Genomic DNA, 20,536 nt, shown 5'->3' with positions numbered 1-20,536 from the left:
AGACACAAGCTCATTGGATTTATATCTAAATGCTACAGTTCGCGCTCTACTGTTATGGCTAAAAATGTTAACGTTATGGGGCCCCCACCAGATTTTCTGCCCAGGGGCCCCCACCAACCTTAATCCGGCCCTGTATTTACCCACCTGAGGATTTGGGTAGGGCGGGGGGGGGGGGGGGGGAGTGTTTAGTTTCTGTATGTTTACATTGTATAGAATATTTGCGGTTTGATGTCCTTCCTGGTGTACAGGTGACTCGGGGAGGAGTTCAGGAGGCTCATAAATGGTGCAGAACGTGTTCCTCATCACACAAGACGGCACCATGCACCTAATCCTCGGTCTATTGCTGCTGTGCTCCGGAGCCGCCGCTGCAGGTAACGTCCGTCCATAGGTGACAGTCACACATTGTGCAATATTATTTATTGCATTGATCTTCTCCTTTTGCCTATACCATTTCTTCCATCCTCAGGGCTGCAGTGCACGGACGTCCCTGGGAACCTGAAGCAGGTGGACGCCGGCGACGGTCAGGTGTATGGGGTCAACTCCAATGACGATATTTACCAATGGGTGGACAACGCCTGGAAGCAGATTCCTGGAAAACTGATCCACGTGTCGGTGGGTCCAGGTGGAATCTGGGGGGTCAACAGGGGGAACGCCATCTACAAGTGGCAGGACAACACCTGGGTGGCGGTAGCAGGTAAGAAGACGTCTTATTACGCCTTGTCGATTACTATTATTGACCCACTTTCTTCTCCCAAGCAAGCTCAGATTTGGGGAGTTTTTTGCTCGGCCCCCCATTCTGCATTGTATAACAAATTGCAGCCCCTCATGGTCCAAAAGTTCTTTAGGGGCCTGTAGGGTCCAGAAAAGCTCTCTGGGATTTCACTCAAGAAATCCTGAGCTATCAGTTTTAATGTTTTGATATTATTGTAGCAGAAATAAGGCACTACAATCATCTGTACTCCAAATTAGTATGTTCTTATAATAATGCAGCTGAAGACAACCACTGCTATCATCTGTACTCCACATTAGTATGTTTTTATAATAATGTAGCTGAAGATAATCACTGCCATCATCTGTACTCCAAATGAGCATATTCTGATATTAATGTAGCTGAAGACAATCACTGCCATCATCTGTACTCCAAATGAGTATTTTCTGATATTAATGTAACTGTAGGAAATAACTGCCATCATCTGTACTCCACATGAGTAGATATTAATATCATTGTAGCTGAAGATAAACACTGCTATCATCTGTACTCCAAATAAGTACATACTAATATTAATGTAGGTGAAGACAATCACTGCCATCATCTGTACTCCGAATGAGCATATTCTGATGTTAATGTAACTGTTGGCAATAACTGCCATCATCTGTACTCCACATGAGTACATATTAATATTATTGTAGCTGAAAACAAACATTACTATCATCTGTACTCCAAATAAGTACATACTAATATTAATGTAAGTGAAGACAATCACTGCCATCATCTGTACTCCAAATGGGTATATTCTGAGATTAATGTAGCTGTGAAGACAATCACTACCATCATCTGTACTCCAAATTAGTATAATCTGATAATGTAGCTGAAGACAATCACTGCTGTCATCTGTACTCCAAATGAGTATGTTCTTAAAATAATGACGGATCAGTCTTCAGCTACATTATTACAAGAACATTATTAGGATTACAGATAATGGCAGTGATTGTCTTCAGTTACATTAGTATCAGAATGTACTCCAAATGAGTATGTTCTGATATTAATGTAGCTGAAGAAATCACTGCCATTATCTGTACTCCAAATGAGTACATTATTACATTAATGTAGCTGTAGACAATCACTGCTATCATATGTACTCCAAATGAGTATGTTCTGATATCAATGCAGCTTAAAAAGATCACTGCCATCATCTGTACTCCAAATGAGTATGTTATGATATTAATGTAGCTGAAGGCAATTACTGCCATCATCTGTACTCCAAATGAGTATGTTCTTAAAATAATCAGCTACATTATTATAAGAACATACTCCTTTGGAGTACAGATGATGGCAGTGATTGTCTTCAGTAATATTAGTATCAGAATGTGCTCCAAATGAGTATGTTTTGATATTAATATAGCTAAAGACAATCACTGCCATCATCTGTACTCCAAATGAGTACGTTCTGATTTTAATGTAGCTGAAGACAATCACTGCTATCATCTGTACTCCTAATGAGTATGTTCTTATAATAATGTAGCTGAAGACAATCACTGCTATCATCTGTACTCCAAATAATTACATTCTGATATTTAATGTAGCTGAAGACAAATAGACTGAGTTTGGAAGCCACTTTCATGCAAGTTTACAAGTAAAGATAAATCTAATAAATGATTTGCATAATTTCATAACTTTCCGTGGTGGACAAAATTATTAAAAGAACTGAAAGTTTAGTTACTCTTTAATAAAGTTTCACAAGCTGCGGCACGCACCCCTCCAAAATCCCATTTCTCTGCAGCCATTGGCAGGCACTGACATAGTTCGGGGGGGGGGGGGGTGTCACTGATTTCCATGTGGCCTCAGTCACCACTGTTCCTTACAATGATGCTGTAAATACCAATAGACCACTATAATAGATAAAATACAAAACCCAAAAAGAATGGAAGTGAGAAAATAACTAAACAAATAAATTGTATTGATTAAAAGAAAATCCTAAAATATACAAAAGAGACAATAACAGAATATGCCGGAGAGCCCCGGACGATAATAAATGTATAAAATAATGTATAATAATGTAAATAATGTATAAAATAGTCCAAAATCATAGGATAATTACCCTATTTATCCACTAGATGGCAGTAGTGTACAGCTAGCTTGGTTTAATATCATACATCAGATAAATGTAATATGCTAAAGTAGAAATACATAAATAATCAATATACGGTACATATAAATGCAAACAGATATATACCAACCGCAATACAGTGGATAGGCCAGAGCAGCAAGAAAAGGACCTTTGCGGTAGCTTCTTTCAAGGGGGAGAGTGTTTAGTCTTTTACTACCCAGAAAATAGGCCCTAGCATGATTTTATAGGATTTTTGGACTATGCTTGAAATATAAGCCCCTACTCCAAAAAATAAGCCCTAGCATGATTTTATAGCATTTTTGGACTATGCTTGAAATATAAGCCCCTACTCCAAAAAATAAGCCCTAGCATGATTTTATAGCATTTTTGGACTATGCTTGAAATATAAGCCCCTACTCCAAAAAATAAGCCCTAGCATGATTTTATAGGATTTTTGGACTATGCTTGAAATATAAGCCCCTACTCCAAAAAATAAGCCCTAGTATGATTTTAAAGGATTTTTGGAGTATGCTTGGAATATAAGCCCTACTCCTAAAAAAAAATAATTAAAAAAAAATAAGCCCTAGTATGATTTTATAGGATTTTTAGAGTATGCTTGGAATATAAGCCCTACTCCTAAAAAAAAAAATAAATTAAAAAAAAAATAAGCCCTAGTAGGATTTTATAGGATTTTTGGAGTATACTTGAAATATAAGCCCTAGCATGATTTTAGGACTATGCTTGAAATTTAAGCACTATGCCAAAAATAAGCCCTAGCATGATTGTATAGGATTTTTGGAGTATACGTGAAATATAAGCCCTACTCCCAAAAAAATAAGCCCTAGTAGGATTTTATAGGAATTTTGGAGTATACTTGGAATATAAGCCCTACTCCTAAAAAAAATAAAATAAGCCCTAGTAGGATTTTATAGGATTTTTGGAGTATACTTGGAATATAAGCCCTACTCCTAAAAAACAAAAAAAATAAGCCCTAGTATGATTTTATAGGATTTTTGGAGTATACTTGGAATATAAGCCCTACTCCAAATAAAAAAAAAGCCCTAGTAGGATTTTATAGGATTTTTGGAGTATACTTGGAATATAAGCCCTACTCCAAAAAAAAAATAAATAAGCCCTAGTAGGATTTTATAGGATTTTGGAGTATGCTTGAAATATAAGCCCTAGTCCAAAAAATAAGCCCTGGCATGATTTTATAGGATTTTTGGACTATGCTTGAAATTTAAGCCCTATGCCAAAAATAAGCCCTAGTATGATTTTATAGGATCTTTGGAGTATACATGGAATATAAGCCCTTGAATGATTTTATAGGATTTTTTGGAGTATGCGTGTAATATAAGCCCCTACTCCAAAAAATAAGCCCTAGTAAGATTTGATAGGATTTTTGGAGTATGCTTGCAATATAAGCCCTACTCCTAAAAAAAAAATAAAATAAACCCCAGTAGGATTTTATAGGATTTTTTGGAGTATGCATGAAATATAAGCCCCTACTCCAAAAAAAATAAAAAAAATAAACCCTAGTAGGATTTTATAGGATTTTTGGAGTATACTTGAAATATAAGGCCTAGTCCAAAAAATAAACCCTGGCATGATTTTAGGACTATGCTTGAAATATAAGCCCTATGCCAAAAATAAACCCTAGTGAAATTTTACAGGATTTTTGGAGTATGCTTGAAATATAAGCCCTACTCCAAAAAAAATAAGCCCTAGTAGGATTTTATAGGATTTTGCACTATGCTTGAATTATAAGACCCTACCATGATTTTATAGGAATTTTTGCAGTATGCTTGAAACTTCAAAATCAACACAATTACTATTTGTTCAGTAATTTTCTCACTTCCATTCTTTTTGGATTTTGTTTCTTGCAATAGTGCTACATCGCCATCTAATGGTGAAAAGTTAACATTGCAGGCATACAGCAGTGCATTGAATTAGATAGATACAGAACCATAAAAAAAACAGTTAAATCGGAGTATACAGCTGCAGAATTTTCTAACATTTATCTTTGGTTTTGTTTATTAAAATAGTGCTACATCGCCATCTAATGGTGAAAAGTCAACATTGCAGGCATACAGCAGTGCATTGAATTACATAGATACAGAACCATAAAAAAAAGTTAAATCGGAGTATACAGCTGCAGAATTTACTAACATTTATCTTTGGTTTTGTTTATTAAAATAGTGCTACATCGCCATCTAACGGTGAAAAGTTAACATTGCAGTAATGCAGTGGGCATTGAATTACATAGATACAGAACCATAAAAAAACAGTTAAATTGGAATATACGGCTGCAGAATTTTCTAACATTTATCTTTGGTTTTGTTTATTAAAATAGCGCTACATCGCCATCTAATGGTGAAAAGTTAACATTGCAGGCATACAGCGGTGCATTGAATTACATAGATACAGAACCATAAAAAAACCAGTTAAATCGGAGTATACGGCTGCAGAATTTTCTAACATTTATCTTTGGTTATGTTTATTAAAATAGTGCTACATCGCCATCTAATGGTGAATTGTTAACATTGCAGGCATACAGCGGTGCATTGAATTACATAGATACAGAACCATAAAGAAACAGTTAAATCGGAATATACGGCTGAACAATTTTCTAACATTTATCCTTGGTTTTATTTCCGCAGGAAGTCTGAAGCAGATAGATGCTGGTGGGGAAAAATTTGTGTCTGGAGCTAATTTATGGGATTGGATTTACTGCCTGAACCAGGTGGACACACTCTCCAGGGGTACCGTGCTGCCCTTTATCCAGATAGAAGGGGGTCTGAAATACTTCACCTGTGGTCTTAATGGCTGCTGGGGTGTGAACACTGCCAATAACATCTATTACCGCTATGATGTGCAACCCAACGCCTGCAAAGGAAGTCGATGGGTGCAGATAGCCGGCAGTTTGGTCATGGTGGAGGTTGCCACTGATGGTTCTGTATTCGGCGTGAACTCCAATGGAATGGTGTATAAAAGGTAAAAGCCTTACAGTCATTGCCTAAGACTCCAGTTACCAAACATTCTGCTTTAAGGGCAAATTTCTACTACAAAAATCTTACAATGTATCTAATTTTCTAACATAATTCTGGCCACCTGCAGCCACCACTAGGGGGAGCTCACTGCACATGGATTTATCTAATATATAAAGCTGAGTGTATGTATGTGTAAACAGGAGCGACGGAGGGGGGGACACATGCTATAGTCATAGTCAGTGTGTTCTGCAACCCCGTGGCCCTGCTACAGGCTGATTATCCATGGTGCTAATGTCTCTGGCGCTGCTGCTGCTTCCAGGTCCTCGGTGCAGTGAATATGCATGAGCATAATGAGTGGGCCTGGAAGCAGGAGACAGCAGCGGTGATTATAGAAAATCATTTTATTTCACAAAAATGTGGTTTTCTCTGGTACGTGTCACACTGATGTCACACGGATCACATCAGTGTGCGATTCGTGTGACACCCGTGCTGCCAGAGAAAAAAAATGACATGTCTCCGTGTGGAGCACACGTGTGTCACAGGGTCCACGAGAAAACACACACGTGTGCACAAACCCATTGATTTTAAGGGGTTTACATATGTCCGTGTCTTCAGTACATGTGAAAACGGACATCACACATGACGTGTGAAGGAGGCCTAAGACATAGAAACACACATTCAGCATTACATACGACAATGTACTTATTCGGCCACTAGATGGCACCGTCCGCACTTACAATAAATTCACATAATATACCAGCCTAAAATCTACTAAAACATCTTGGTCGGGGTCTTCAGGGGAGGAAATTCTTCACATTCTTGGTACGCTGACCACCTCCTTACATGTATGTACGAGTGTGTGTGTATATGTGTGTATACATGTGTTTGTATGTACGTCCACTAAAGGAATCTGCACCGTCGCATTTACAATCATGTAGAGCTGTAGGGGGAAAAAGCGCAATAGGGTCTTACCCGGTATGAGGGTAGAGAGACAGAAAGAGGTACACTCACCTGGTAGGGTTGTGCAAGTCACAACTCCTTATGATCGCATGTGAGTGCCTTTTTGTGGTTTAGCAGCGGCCCCGGAATGCAGTATATAAAATATAGGTCAGGTAAAGAGAAAACCGGTTTAAATGCCGCGCTAAAAACCACTGATGTTGTAGATGAAAAAGATTTCCTTTATTTCATAATTCTACGCGTTTCAGAGACATCTCCGTCTCCTTCCTCAGGAAAATAAATCATATTACAAAAAATTTTTTGTAATATGATTTATTTTCCTGAGGAAGGAGACGGAGATGTCTCTGAAACGCGTAGAATTATGAAATAAAGGAAATCTTTTTCATCTACAACATCAGTGGTTTTTAGCGCGGCATTTAAACCGGTTTTCTCTTTACCTGACCTATATTGCATTTACAATCATGACATTTTGCACAGCCGCTTCTTGTGACTCAGGGAATGTCATAGACTATGTTTTGTGCGGAAATGTAAGCATGCGCTTTACACTTATTTGCCAAAAAACCTGCTTACATTAAAGTGAATGGAGCTGGGAGCCACAGGTCATTAATATGAGCTGTTATTGGTTGCTATAGGCAACAAAGGACATTCATAGTATAAGAAGCTTCTGTGTGAGGTAATATGATATCAGTGGAGAGACGGATAGAGAGAGACAGAGCGAGAGACAGACAGACAGACAGACAAACAGGGAGGCAGAGAAAAATCAGAGAAAGACATATAGAGAAACAGAAAGAGAGACAGAGACAGGCAGAGATCGTAGAGAGAGAAAGACAGAGAGACAGGTAGAGATGGACAGAAAGACAGGCAGAGAGGGACAGAGACAGAAAGACAGAGACTGACAGAAAGACAGGCAGAGAGGGACAGAAAGATGGTTAGATAAACGGACAGAGAGGCAGGCAGAGAGGGAGAGAGTGAGAGACAGGCAGGGAGACAGGCAGAGAGACAGGCAAAGAGACAGGCAGGGAGACAGGCAGGGAGACAAGCAGGGAGACAGGCAAAGAGACAGGCAGGGAGACAGAAAGAGAGACAGACAGAGAGACAGGCAGGGAGACAGACAGAGAGACAGGCAGGGAGACAGGCAGGGAGACAGACAGAGAGACAGGCAGGGAGACAGGCAGGGAAAGAGACATGCAGGGAGACAGGCAGGGAGACAGGCAGAGAGACAGAAAGAGAGACAGGCGGGGAGACAGGCAGGGAGACAGGCAGAGAAACAGAAAGGGAGACAGACAGAGAGACAGACAGGGAGACAGGCAGAGAGACAGGCAGAGAGACAGGCAGAGAGAAAGGCAGAGAGACAGACAGAGAGACAGGCAGGGAGACAGGCAGAGAGACAGGCAGGGAGACAGGCAGAGAGACAGGCAGAGAGACAGAAAGAGAGACAGAAAGAGAGACAGGCAGGGAGACAGGCAGGGAGACAGGCAGGGAGACAGTCAGGGAGACAGGCAGAGAGACAGGCAGAGAAACAGAAAGAGAGACAGACAGAGAGACAGGCAGGGAGACAGGCAGGGAGACAGGCAGAGAGACAGGTGGAGAGACAGGCAGGGAGACAGGCAGGGAGACAGGCAGGGAGACAGGCAGGGAGACAGAAAGAGAGACAGACAGAGAGACAGACAGAGAGACAGGCAGGGAGACAGACAGGGAGACAGGCAGGGAGACAGGCAGAGAGACAGGCAGGGAGACAGGCAGACAGAAAGGCAGGGAGATAGGCAGAGAGACAGGCAGAGAGACAGGCAGGGAGACAGGCAGAGAGACAGGCAGAGAGACAGGCAGGGAGACAGGCAGAGAGACAGGCAGGGAGACAGGCAGAGAGAAAGGCAGGGAGACAGGCAGAGAGAAAGGCAGGGAGACAGGCAGAGAGACAGGCAGAGAGACAGGCAGAGAGACAGGCAGAGAGACAGGCGGGGAGACAGGCAGAGAGACAGAAAGAGAGACAGGCAGAGAGACAGGCAGGGAGACAGGCAGAGAGACAGGCAGGGAGACAGGCAGGGAGACAGGCAGAGAGACAGGCAGAGAGACAGGAAGAGAGAAAGGCAGGGAGACAGGCAGGGAGACAGGCAGAGAGACAGGCAGAGAGACAGGAAGAGAGAAAGGCAGGGAGACAGGAAGAGAGACAGGCAGAGAGACAGGCAGAGAGACAGGCAGGGAGACAGGCAGAGAGACAGGAAGAGAGAAAGGCAGGGAGACAGGCAGGGAGACAGGCAGAGAGACAGGCAGAGAGAAAAGCAGGGAGACAGGCAGGGAGACAGGCAGAGAGACAGGCAGGGAGACAGGCAGGGAGACAGGCAGAGAGAAAGGCAGGGAGACAGGCAGAGAGAAAGGCAGGGAGACAGACAGAGAGAAAGGCAGGGAGACAGGCAGAGAGACAGGCAGGGAGACAGGCAGGGAGACAGGCAGGGAGACAGGCAGGGAGACAGGCAGAGAGACAGGAAGAGAGAAAGGCAGGGAGACAGGCAGGGAGACAGGCAGAGAGACAGGCAGAGAGAAAAGCAGGGAGACAGGCAGGGAGACAGGCAGAGAGACAGGCAGGGAGACAGGCAGGGAGACAGGCAGAGAGACAGGAAGGGAGACAGGCAGGGAGACAGGCAGAGAGACAGGCAGAGAGAAAGGCAGGGAGACAGGCAGAGAGAAAGGCAGGGAGACAGACAGGGAGACAGGCAGAGAGAAAGGCAGGGAGACAGGCAGAGAGAAAGGCAGGGAGACAGGCAGAGAGAAAGGCAGAGAGACAGGCAGAGAGACAATGAGACAGAAAGAGAGACAGGCAGAGATACAGAGACTGGGAGACAATTACTATCCTGGACAACAAAGGGTACTACAGCTACTACAGCTTATAATAATCAGTGATTTCCCCCTAGTGGTGGATGCAGGTTACATCTATAACAGCATCACACATGCAGGAGCATGGAGATGACTGACCCCTACTCTGTAAAGCTCTAGTGCCAGCTGTGTTATACAGCCAACCCCTGACCTAGATGGGTGAAAACTTTATTATATTATTATTTATATTATGGGGCCACTTTTTGCTATCATTACGCCACCATTCGAGGTGTAAGTAATGTGTTTTTTCCATTTCAGGGACGGGATCTCGGCTGACAATCCTATTGGAACCTCTTGGACCCAGTTGGATCTTAGCGGCAAATTCCGACATGTGACTTATGATCAGGGCGTCTTGTGGCTTCTCGCGGAGAACGGAGCCATCTCTAAATGTGAAAATGTGAAAGTCCGCACTCCCTCAATCTGTTTTTAGATCTCATGAACAGATCCAACTCGTAGTATGTTATGGCATAATGGTTTTTGGGGGGTTTTGCGGGGTTGGAAGGAATTTTTGTCAAAATTAATTTTCACAGGTCAATAAAAAACAAAGACAAACTCGTTCAGTACAAAATGCTCCATTTGCCGTAATATCTTCCATGTGAAATAAAGTCTCACTTTTAATCCTTATTTTTCTGATATATTTTTTTGTCAATGAATATTTTAAAGTAGTAGTTTACCAATGGTCTAGTGTGGTGGTGGGTAAAGGTAATATTTCCCCCATACAGTTACTACAGGCTAATATTCCCCCCATACAGTCAGTACTGGCTAATATTTCCCCCATACAGTCAGTACTGGCTAATATTTCCCTTATACACTCAGTACTGGCTAATATTTCCCACATACAGTCAGTGCTGGCTATTATTCCTCCATACAGTCAGTGCTGGCTAATATTTCCCTCATACAGTCAGTGCTGGCTAATATTCCTCCATACAGTCACTACTGGCTAATATTTCCCTCATACAGTCAGTACTGGCTAATATTTCTTCCATACAGTCAGTACCGGCTAATATTTTCCACATACAGTCACTACTTGCTAATATTTCCCCCATGTACTCACTACTGGCTAATATTCCACCCATACAGTCAGTGCTGGCTAATATTTCCCATGTACAGTCACTACTGGCTAATATTTCCCCCATAGAGTCACTACTGGCTAATATTTGCCCCATACAGTCAGTTCTAGCAAATATTTCCCCCATACAGTCAGTACTGGCTAATATTCCCCCCATACAGTCAGTACTGGCTAATATTCCCCCACCACAGTCAGTACTGGCTAATATTTCCCTCATACACTCAGTACTGGCTATTATTTCTGTCATGCAGTCAGTACTGGCTAATATTTCCCTCATACAGTCACTGCTGGCTAATATTCTTCCCATACAGTCAGTACTGGCTAATATTTCCCTCATAGAGTCAGTACTGGCTAATATTTCCCTCATACACTCAGTACTGGCTATTATTTCTGTCATGCAGTCAGTACTGGCTAATATTTCCCTCATACAGTCACTGCTGGCTAATATTCTTCCCATACAGTCAGTACTGGCTAATATTTCCCTCATAGAGTCAGTACTGGCTAATATTCCCCCATACACTCAGTACTGGCTGATATTCCCCCATACACTCAGTACCGGCTAATGTTTCCCCCATACAGTTAGTACTGGCTAATATTCCCCCATACACTCAGTACTGGCTGATATTCCCCCATACACTCAGTACCGGCTAATATTTCCCCCATACAGTCAGTACTGGCTAATATTTTTCAGTGAATTCAGTGCCCCTTTAAAGATAAAGATCCCTTAGTGTCACCTTAAAAAATACCCTCTGAGTGCCCCTTTAAAAACAAGAATGCCCCCAAAGAGTGCCACTATTGTGGCCCCCAGGCAGATAAAAAATAAAGCTTATTCTTACCCACTCCTGAGCCCACTCATGACCTCAACAAACAAATCCACCCACAGTCTGCACCCAGCACGTAGGCATTGCAGATTTTATTGGCCCATTTCTCTTGTGCCATCTCTTATTGATCCCTTTGACTCCCGAATGGTAGAGGCTGACATTATCTACCCCTTTTAGGTTTCCACTTCCTTCCACCCCCCCCTAAAAAAAGAAATGACGGCCCAGTTGTTAGGATAAAATTGTCCAAACAGATGTTTATTACAGGCCCAGAAAAATAATTTGAGATGAGGAGGCTCTTGGAGCTCAAAAATCCTCTAAAACCCAAACTGTAACTTTACAGCATTACCCCCTCCAGTCACACTCATAGGCTCAGGAGCACCTGTAATGCTGGAAACTCATTGTCAAAAAGATCTTTATTATAGGCCCAAATAAATAATTTGAGATGAGGATGCTCTTGGAGCTCAAAAGGTCACCGGTACACAAACTGTAACCTTTCAGCATAACCCCCTGAGTCGCAACTATAGGCTCAGGAGCAGCTGTAATGCTGGAAACTCATCGTCAAAAAGGTCTTTACTATAGGTCTAAATAAAGTGGGGAGGCTCTTGTAGCTCAAAAGGCTTGGGGGCACTCAAACTGTAACCTTTCAGCATTATCCCCTAGTCATAACCATAGGCTCGGGAGCACCTGTAATGCTGGAAACTGGAAATTCATTGTCAAGAAAGTCTTTATTATAGACCCAAATAAATTATTTGAGATGAGGAGGCTCTTGGAGCTCAAAAGGCCTCCAGTACCCAAACTGTAACCTTTCAGCATTACCCACTGAGTCGTAACCATAGGCACAGGAGCAGCTGTAATGCTATAAACGTATTGTCAAAAAAGTCTTTATTACAGGTCAAAACAAAAAATTTGAGGTGAGAAGACTCTTGGAGCTCAAAAGACCTCCAGTACCCAAACTGTAACCTTTCAGCAATTCCCCCTCTAGTTGTAACAATAGCCTCAGGAGCAGCTGTAATGCTGTAAATTCATTGCCAAAAAGGTCTTTATTATAGGCCCAAATAAATAATTTGAGGTGATGATTCCCTTGGGGCTCAAAAGGCCTCCAGTACCCAAACTGTAACGATTCAGCAACCATAACTTGAGTCACAACCATAACCATTGAGTCACAACCATAACCATAACCATTCAGGAGCACCTGTAATGCTGAAAACTCTATCATACCACCGACTCCCAGGGACCCCAGCTCGAAGAATCCCAAAACTCCACCAGGCCATGACAATTAGAGGGTACCATCTACCTGGTGAAATCTCCTCCCACCATAATTTTGTCACCAACTCCAAGAAGTCCACCCTAACTAGCAAACCCCATCCCAACCTCCAAACTGACCCTGAAAAAAGCTAAATATTATCCCCTTACCATCTTGATATAATAATACCGCCAAGATGGAGGCTGAGGAGCACGAGTGAGAAATAACGGATTTTTTGCTGTTAGGCAGAAGAATCCCCCCATAGACCTAATGGAATCTCCTGGAGGAGACCTGTCTAAGGTCTGGGGCAGAGGAAGAGCAGAGATAACAAAAAAGTCACAACACATAAACAATAAATGGCGGCATACAGGTGAAGGAATGGCAAGTGGCCACAAGATGTCACTGCTGGAGAAGAAACCCGGAGATGCACTACCTGCAAGTGGAGAGGACCAGGTGTAGAGCTTGAATGCAAATATAATGGAGAATCGCTGACTGGTTTGGTGAAAAAACGTTTGTCTGATTAGACCGCAAAATGCTGGTCCAGCGTTTGGAAATTTTTTGGATAATCTGCATTGGTGGCAAACACAAGGGTAATTTTAATTTTATCAACCCTCTTGTCTAAAGGCCCCGTTACACGGGACGATATATCGGGCGATCGCATGTGCGACGTGACACGCTCAGATCCTATTAACGATTTGCCGGTATCGCTCATAGGTTGTTTATTTGCTGTCACATGTAACGATCTCAAAATCGACGCATCAGTGATATATTGTTGGACCCAGGCGGTCGTTTGAATGTTGTTCGTCGTTGGCAGGGTGTCAAACGGAGCAATATGTCGGCTGCGTCCCCAAAAGCAAACAATTTTTTAAAAATGAACGACGTGTCAACGATCCACGATTTTCATCCTATTTGCGATCGTTCAGAGTCGCTCGTAGGTGTCACACGCAACGACGTCGCGAACGATGCCGGATGTGCGTCACGTAATTCGTGACCCCAACGACATATCGCCCGATATATCGTCTCGTGTAACGCCGCCTTTAGGCTAACGGTGAGGATTTGATGTGAATTTTCAATCCGCAGAGTGTCCCGTGGGTACATGTGGCAGCACATATCATAAGCGAAGCATTTCAATTATACAGCTTAGTCAACTTGCGCTTCCTTCTACAGCCACCTCAGTGCAGAGCCTGTGTCCTGGTCTGGCAAGCTCAGTATTCCTTCCCTAACACTTCCGAGTTTGGCTTACATGCAGCCTGTGTCCCCGTTATCTTCTGTGCTGTCTCAGGGACCCCACTACCACAGTTATATCTTTCTAGACCTTCAGCTCAGTGCTACTGAAGTCATGCTCACCTTTCTTTTCTATTTTTCAGGGCACCCAGACTTGTCTGTAGTACTCAAATCCTCCCTTCTTTCCTTTATTCCTTCCTTCCGTTCATCCTTCCTGTGATCATTTCTTCCTTCGATTCTTCCTTCCTTTGATCTTTCCTGTCATAGTTTCTTCCTTCAATCATTCCTTTGATCCTCCTACCTTCCATCCTTCCTTCCTTTGATCCTTCCTTAGATCCTTCCTTCCTTTGATCCTTTTGTCTCGGGCAGGGGACAGACCACGGCAGGGGAGGGTACCCGAGGCGCTCTGATCCGGTATCATGGCTGTGGCTCGAGTGGCAGCTGGATCCTGGGCTCGTGCAGCAGCCCGCTGCCCACAACTGTGTAAAAGGGGGTATTTACAGGGGAGAGAGTTTGTCAGTGATGCCACCCGTGGGTTGTGGTGATTTGTTGGTGACAGCGCCGCTGCCTTTGTATGGGACACCCGGGGCTGATGGAGTGGGGCAGCAGGATGGTATCCCCTCCACGGGTAGGGGAGGTGTAGTCCCGGGGCCCAGGTGTAGGTGGTGTGCAGTGCTGGGGCGCCATCTCTAGGCTGGACCAGATGAAAGCGGTGTACTCACTGTTTAGAAATAAGTCACACAAAGTCCAAGTAGTAAACCAAGTGCCGGATACTGGTAGCCTCCTGAGGGGTGTGCTTGAGTCCCGCACACCGGTTGACAGGACAGGGGCCCTTCCTCCTGCACTTCAGTGTTTTGTCTTGTGTGTTGACAAGTCCACATGAAACGGGAAAAGTCCACTCCCGATGTCTTTACTGTGGGAGCTGTGGCCCACGAGATCTGACCCTTGGGATTTTTGCAGGCACTTGCAGACGCCATATCCCCCGCGTTGGGCTTCCGTCTCGCTCTATCTGGGCTCTCTGGTGGGACAAGACGTGGAATCTTGTCCCCTGCTGGCTAATTGACAAGGGGCTTGAAGCTGTCCTCGCCCTGGGGTCCAGGCACACCGACTGTGCACGGCCTCCGGACCGGATTCCCGCTGTCAGCACCAGCGGCCTACAACCCTGCACCGGTCCACTTAAAGTCTCCTGCAACTGGATCTCTGTTGCCTGTGGCCCTGCTCTGCCGTCTGCCACCTAGTCAGCTCAGGTAGTCTGGTAGTCCAAGCACTACAACCCCCGACTACCACTTCACTCCTCTCACTTCCTTTGTCCACTCACTAACTGACTTGTTCCCTCCCCTGACACCTCAGAACCCCTAGGTGGGCGTCACCATCTGCCTGGCTCCGCCCACTGGTGTGTCCCTATTGTCCTTGGGGGGGTGACTAGGCTTTGTGGCTGGTGTTTGTACCTGTGTGTGGGTTGTGTTGGTAGGCAAGGGGGAGAGAGTCCTGCATCTGAAAGATGGATGCAGTCTCCTGTGACAACCTGGTTTTGCCAGGGCGTGACACTCCCCCTTGGTAAAACACAGCCCGTCCTCGGGCTGTCCGGCACTGATTTTTATTTTTTCTGGAACGGTAAAAGGCAAAAGATATAAAACACATAACATTGCATAAAACTGTAAACATTTTGTGCCGCCCCCGTGACAGCAGCCAGCGCTGCTCGGATTCAGATCTACGGTATGGCTCGAGGGGGTCACCGGACCTGGGGGTCACGCGGACACTCCGAATGAAAGGGGGGACGTATTTGTACGGGATTGGTTGTGAACTGTCTGTGAACTGTCTGTCATGCTACCCATGGTGTGTGGTGAGATGTAGCACCACCGCTGTCGTTGCAGGGCTCCCGTGGACGTTGGGCTGGCAGCTGGATGTTAACCCCTCCGTGGGTAGGGATGGATGTCCCGGGGCCCAGTGTCTCTGTGCTGAGGGTTGGTGATTGCAGGGGCCGGCGCACCCGGCCAGGCCGGGGGTGTTACTCACCGTCAAAGAAAGCACACAAGTCCTGTGGTAAACCAAGGGGATGGTGGCTGGCTGCCGCAGACGGGTATATCTGGTCCCACACCCGGGTTGATAGTCAGGGTCCCTCTCCATTGCCTCCTAGCCAATGGTGCCCGGGCTCCAACCCCGGCACCTGTCAGACTCCTCTCTCCTTCACTGACTACTCTCAACTCACAACTGACTGTCAACTCTCTGTGTTTTCCTGCCTCAGGTCCTCTGAACTTTTCGGCGGGCGTGGCCAACCGCCTGGCTCTGCCCCCTGGTGTGTTCATCCAGCACTGAGGGAGGTGACTAGGTTATAAAGGTTGGCTGATGTTACCTTATTGGGGGACAGGTGTAATGCGGGGGTTTACCTGTGACTACCTGGCTAGTCCAGGGCGTCACACTCCCCCTTGGTTAACTACAGACCGTCCGTGGGCTGTCCGACCACCACTGTTTATTTTGTGACTGCAAAAGACAAAAAGAGAACATATGTACAATTATAATAACAGTATTTACAATTAAGCATGTTTGTGTTTCTTCCCTTGCGGGAGGCATGTTACTTAAACGTTGCAAAAATATAAAAACATTTTTATTAACCAGGAACGGGACGGGACCGGGTCCTTTCATTTGCCCACCCAAGCAAACCTAAACCTTGATGCTGCCTCTAAAGACAGGTCAGCCCCCCTTTTCCCCAGTCCAGGAATCGGGTTCAGGTCCGGGTATTGCCCATACGGGCCGGGTAAAAAGTTCCTTACCTGGCAGTCTCTCAGAGGCCCCACATCCAGGGGACACCTGACCCGGAGGGTTGTCACCAGTTCCAATGGTGATGGGACCTCGGCCTACAACATCCCGCAGGCCCTTCCTCCAACCACCCTCCCCGGGGACTGTAGGACCTGAAAGGTTGGTCCGGGATTATTTACAAGCCCAAAAGTTTTTGGGTGGCTTGCAAGTTCTCAGCCATGTTCACTTTAAAATGGGGTAAACAGCGGGAATCAAACAAAGTCCCAACGGGGACGGGCAGTATGGTAGCCGGGAACCGCCACCATTTAACACTCTTAAATGCGGGCATGCACATCCTCTTTACCCTCCTGCTCAGGAGCCAGACTTCCTGGGGAACCCTCGGCACTGGCTACGACCGGCCTCACATACTGCCGTGGGACCCCACGCTCAACAGTCTGCGCCTCCTTTCCACGAGCACCTTGCCGCTGGTCTTCAGCCGGTGTAAGGGGTAGTCGGACCCCCGAACCGGGAAAGAGAATCCCCCCCTGAAGACGCCACAGGAGTATGGTGGCACATTGTACCATGTTATGTGTTATGTACAGTTCTTCCCCCCCCCCAGGTGCCAGTGTAGTGAGTGGTTCCCCTGGTAACAGTGACAGGGAAGGAAGGGGCAGGGCAGCCTAGGAGGGAAGAGAAGGGGGGTTGGGCTCTTAATGCAGGGCAGTGTGCTGTGAGATGTAACATGGGAGAGAGCTGAGGAGAAGTGCCGGGGCAGAGTGCAGGAGTGGGTGCTGTGGCAGTGGAGCGAAGAAGTTGGAGCTAATCCGGAGCCGGTAGTGAGTACTGGAGCCGTCCCCTAGTTCAATACAAATCCCTGGGAAAGGGCTGGACTAAAATCGGGATAGGAGTACCACTGCTAGGGGGATAACAATTGGCCCCTGCAGGCAAAGGAAAGTGCCCGTAGAGAAAAAGGAAACCGTTTTCGTAGAAAAGGACCTGTAACTTGTAACGTACTAAAGTAAGCCTGCTGCAAACAGAAAGATGGAAGCTTTGTTTAATAAAACGGTGTTTGGTTTACCCGCTGCCTGCAATTGTCTCTTTCCTGAAAGTGAAGAAGGAGCTGGAGAGCACAGAAGGAACGCTGTCATGAATGGGCCCCATGCATCCACACTCTGCCCCAACAACACACCTGTTTTGCAAGTAACGGCCGGGCCGGGGTTCAGCCTGCGGCCCACAAGGCGAGGGGACCTGACTACACCCCCTGAGGCGCCCCCTGCCCCCGTTACACCGGGACGAGGTACCTGGGAGCAGCGGGTCCTGCCTCTGTTGCGGCCGGGTGGACTGCCGGGGCCGACGTCATCTCTGTTGTGGCTGGGCGGACTGCCGGGGATGGATGGATGGATGGATGTCGTCAGCGGTGCCGGAGCGATGGTGACGGTAAGGCCTGAGGGCCCAGAAGCTGGTTCCTCCCCCGTAGATGGTACGGGCTTCGCTGCCACGGACTGGGGCAGTGGGTCTGTTGGGGCGTTGGGTGCGGGCACGGGCGACGAGGGAAACGGCGTGGCGGACGGGAACAGGTCGGGCCCCTCAGCCGGGACGGCCGGTTCCTGGGGAACATAGGGGCGTGGGTCACTGCTTACCCGCTCCTCCAAGATCATCTCCATTTCGTGCGCCCAGACGGCTGCAGCCATGCCCTTCATCTCCGACGCCCACTTCGCCAGCATGAAGTGGGCTTGGGGCTGGATACTCCGACACATCCTGCCGCGTAGGTGTCCAGGAACGGGTTTCTGCAGAGTCCTGATGTCCCTGCACTTATCAGCCATGGTTACATCAGCTCTTCCCGCTTCTCTCCCTTGGTCTTTTCGCGGCACTCCCTTCTTTGGCCGATCAGTTTCGCTTTTCGACCTCTCATTTTGCTGCACGGCCGCATTCCCAGGGGGCATGGCTTCAGTTTTTCGCGCCCTTTCTGCGGGGAAGAAGACTCTGACGGGAATCTTCGAGCCAAAAGATGGCGGCAAGATGGCGGATTCTGCAAATTTCGCAACGGATCACCGCTGACTTCACTTCAAGGCGCACTTCACTAGGTAAGTGAATAGGTAAGTATCCTGTTCGTGACGCCAGAAGAGTCGATGTGTACCAACCGGGCTCGGCTGCGACCGAGCTGCTCGGATCCGGGCTCGTTGGTGGGTGGCTCGAGCGCCTCTGGACCTGGGGTCACTTCGCTCTGAAAGGGAATGCTGGCGCTTTTGGTGGGGGGGGTTAGGTAGGTGCACGGCCGGAGCCGCGCTTGAGTTCGTGACGCCACCCACGGGATGTGGTGAAGGTAGACACCACCGCTGCAGTTACGGGGCACCCGGGGGAGATGGTTATGCAGCAAGATGTTAACCCCTCCGTGGGCAGGCATGATGGCCCCGGGACCCGTTGGGGAAGTAGCTGGGCAGTGCAGGGCGGTGCGCGGCCGATGGCACTGTTGTACTCACTGTTATTGACACACACAAGTCTCTGGTAAACAAAGTTGATGGTGGTTGGTGCCCGCAGCCGGCTGCGTCTGGTCCCCCACCCGGCTCGGTGGTCTTGGCCTTTCTCCTGCACCGTGTAGTGTATTTGGGCTGCCTGCGCTTCAGCGGTGGGAGTCCGCTCTCCGGCTGTATGTATGTCGGGAGAGCCCTTTTGCCCACAGACGCTGGCCCATGGGATCTCTCTGCCTGTGCGGTGGCTTTCTATCCCCCTCGGTGGGCTGCTGTCTTCAGTCGGGACTTGGGTGGGAAAGGACCTATAGTCCAGACCGCAATCAGTCAATTAACTCAGTCCAGTGGATTCTGGACCTCGTTTCAGGGTCTGAGTACACCCCTGTGTGCTCCGGTTTCTGAGTCGGTTCCCCGGGTCGGTACCGGCGGGCCACTACCCTGTCCCGTTCCACCACGGTTCCACCGAGCCGTCTTCCCGGCTCCTGCAGGCTAAGGCCACCGTCTGCCTCCTAGCCTCCTAGCTAATGGTGCCCGGGCTCCAACCCCTCAACTCACAACTGACTGTCAACTGTCTGTGTTTTCCTGCCTCAGGCCCTCTGAACTCCTCGGCGGGCGTGACCAACCGCCTGGCTCCGCCCCCTGGTGTGTTCATCCAGCACTGAGGGAGGTGACTAGGTTATAAAGGTTGGCTGATGTTACCTTATTGGGGGACAGGTGTAATGCGGGGGTTTACCTGTGACTACCTGGCTAGTCCAGGGCGTCACACTCCCCCTTGGTTAACTACAGACCGTCCGTGGGCTGTCCGACCACCACTGTTTATTTTGTGACTGCAAAAGACAAAAAGAGAACATATGTACAATTATAATAACAGTATTTACAATTAAGCATGTTTGTGTTTCTTCCCTTGCGGGAGGCATGTTACTTAAACGTTGCAAAAATATAAAAACATTTTTATTAACCAGGAACGGGACGGGACCGGGTCCTTTCATTTGCCCACCCAAGCAAACCTAAACCTTGATGCTGCCTCTAAAGACAGGTCAGCCCCCCTTTTCCCCAGTCCAGGAATCGGGTTCAGGTCCGGGTATTGCCCATACGGGCCGGGTAAAAAGTTCCTTACCTGGCAGTCTCTCAGAGGCCCCACATCCAGGGGACACCTGACCCGGAGGGTTGTCACCAGTTCCAATGGTGACGGGACCTCGGCCTACAACATCCCGCAGGCCCTTCCTCCAACCACCCTCCCCGGGGACTGTAGGACCTGAAAGGTTGGTCCGGGATTATTTACAAGCCCAAAAGTTTTTGGGTGGCTTGCAAGTTCTCAGCCATGTTCAC

The 20,536-nt window shown here is 46.9% G+C and overlaps 1 protein-coding gene across 1 annotated transcript; it reads left to right on the top strand.

Annotated features, from left to right (window-relative positions):
- The first annotated feature begins 251 nt into the window (after positions 1-251).
- On the top strand, positions 252-10,270 carry LOC142256091 (fish-egg lectin-like). The gene is made up of 4 exons (XM_075327611.1): positions 252-371; positions 467-694; positions 5,489-5,822; positions 9,905-10,270. Exons 1-4 carry the CDS (start codon positions 281-283, stop codon positions 10,074-10,076), a joined length of 825 nt encoding a protein of 274 aa, XP_075183726.1. The 5' UTR covers positions 252-280; the 3' UTR covers positions 10,077-10,270.
- The last annotated feature ends 10,266 nt before the right edge of the window (positions 10,271-20,536 follow it).

Source organism: Anomaloglossus baeobatrachus, chromosome 11 (assembly GCF_048569485.1).
Source record: "Anomaloglossus baeobatrachus isolate aAnoBae1 chromosome 11, aAnoBae1.hap1, whole genome shotgun sequence".
NCBI classification, from domain to species: Eukaryota; Metazoa; Chordata; class Amphibia; order Anura; family Aromobatidae; genus Anomaloglossus; species Anomaloglossus baeobatrachus.
This window is presented reverse-complemented; position numbering and strand designations above follow the sequence as displayed.

What these genes read in the sequence shown, in the direction of transcription:
- LOC142256091 (XM_075327611.1), top strand. Translation starts at nt 281, where the DNA reads ATGGTGCAGAACGTGTTCCTCATCACACAAGACGGCACCATGCACCTA. An exon ending in CTCCGGAGCCGCCGCTGCAG is followed by an intron (nt 372 to 466) that starts GTAACGTCCGTC and finishes TTCCATCCTCAG; the next exon opens with GGCTGCAGTGCACGGACGTC. An exon ending in AATGGAATGGTGTATAAAAG is followed by an intron (nt 5,823 to 9,904) that starts GTAAAAGCCTTA and finishes TTTCCATTTCAG; the next exon opens with GGACGGGATCTCGGCTGACA.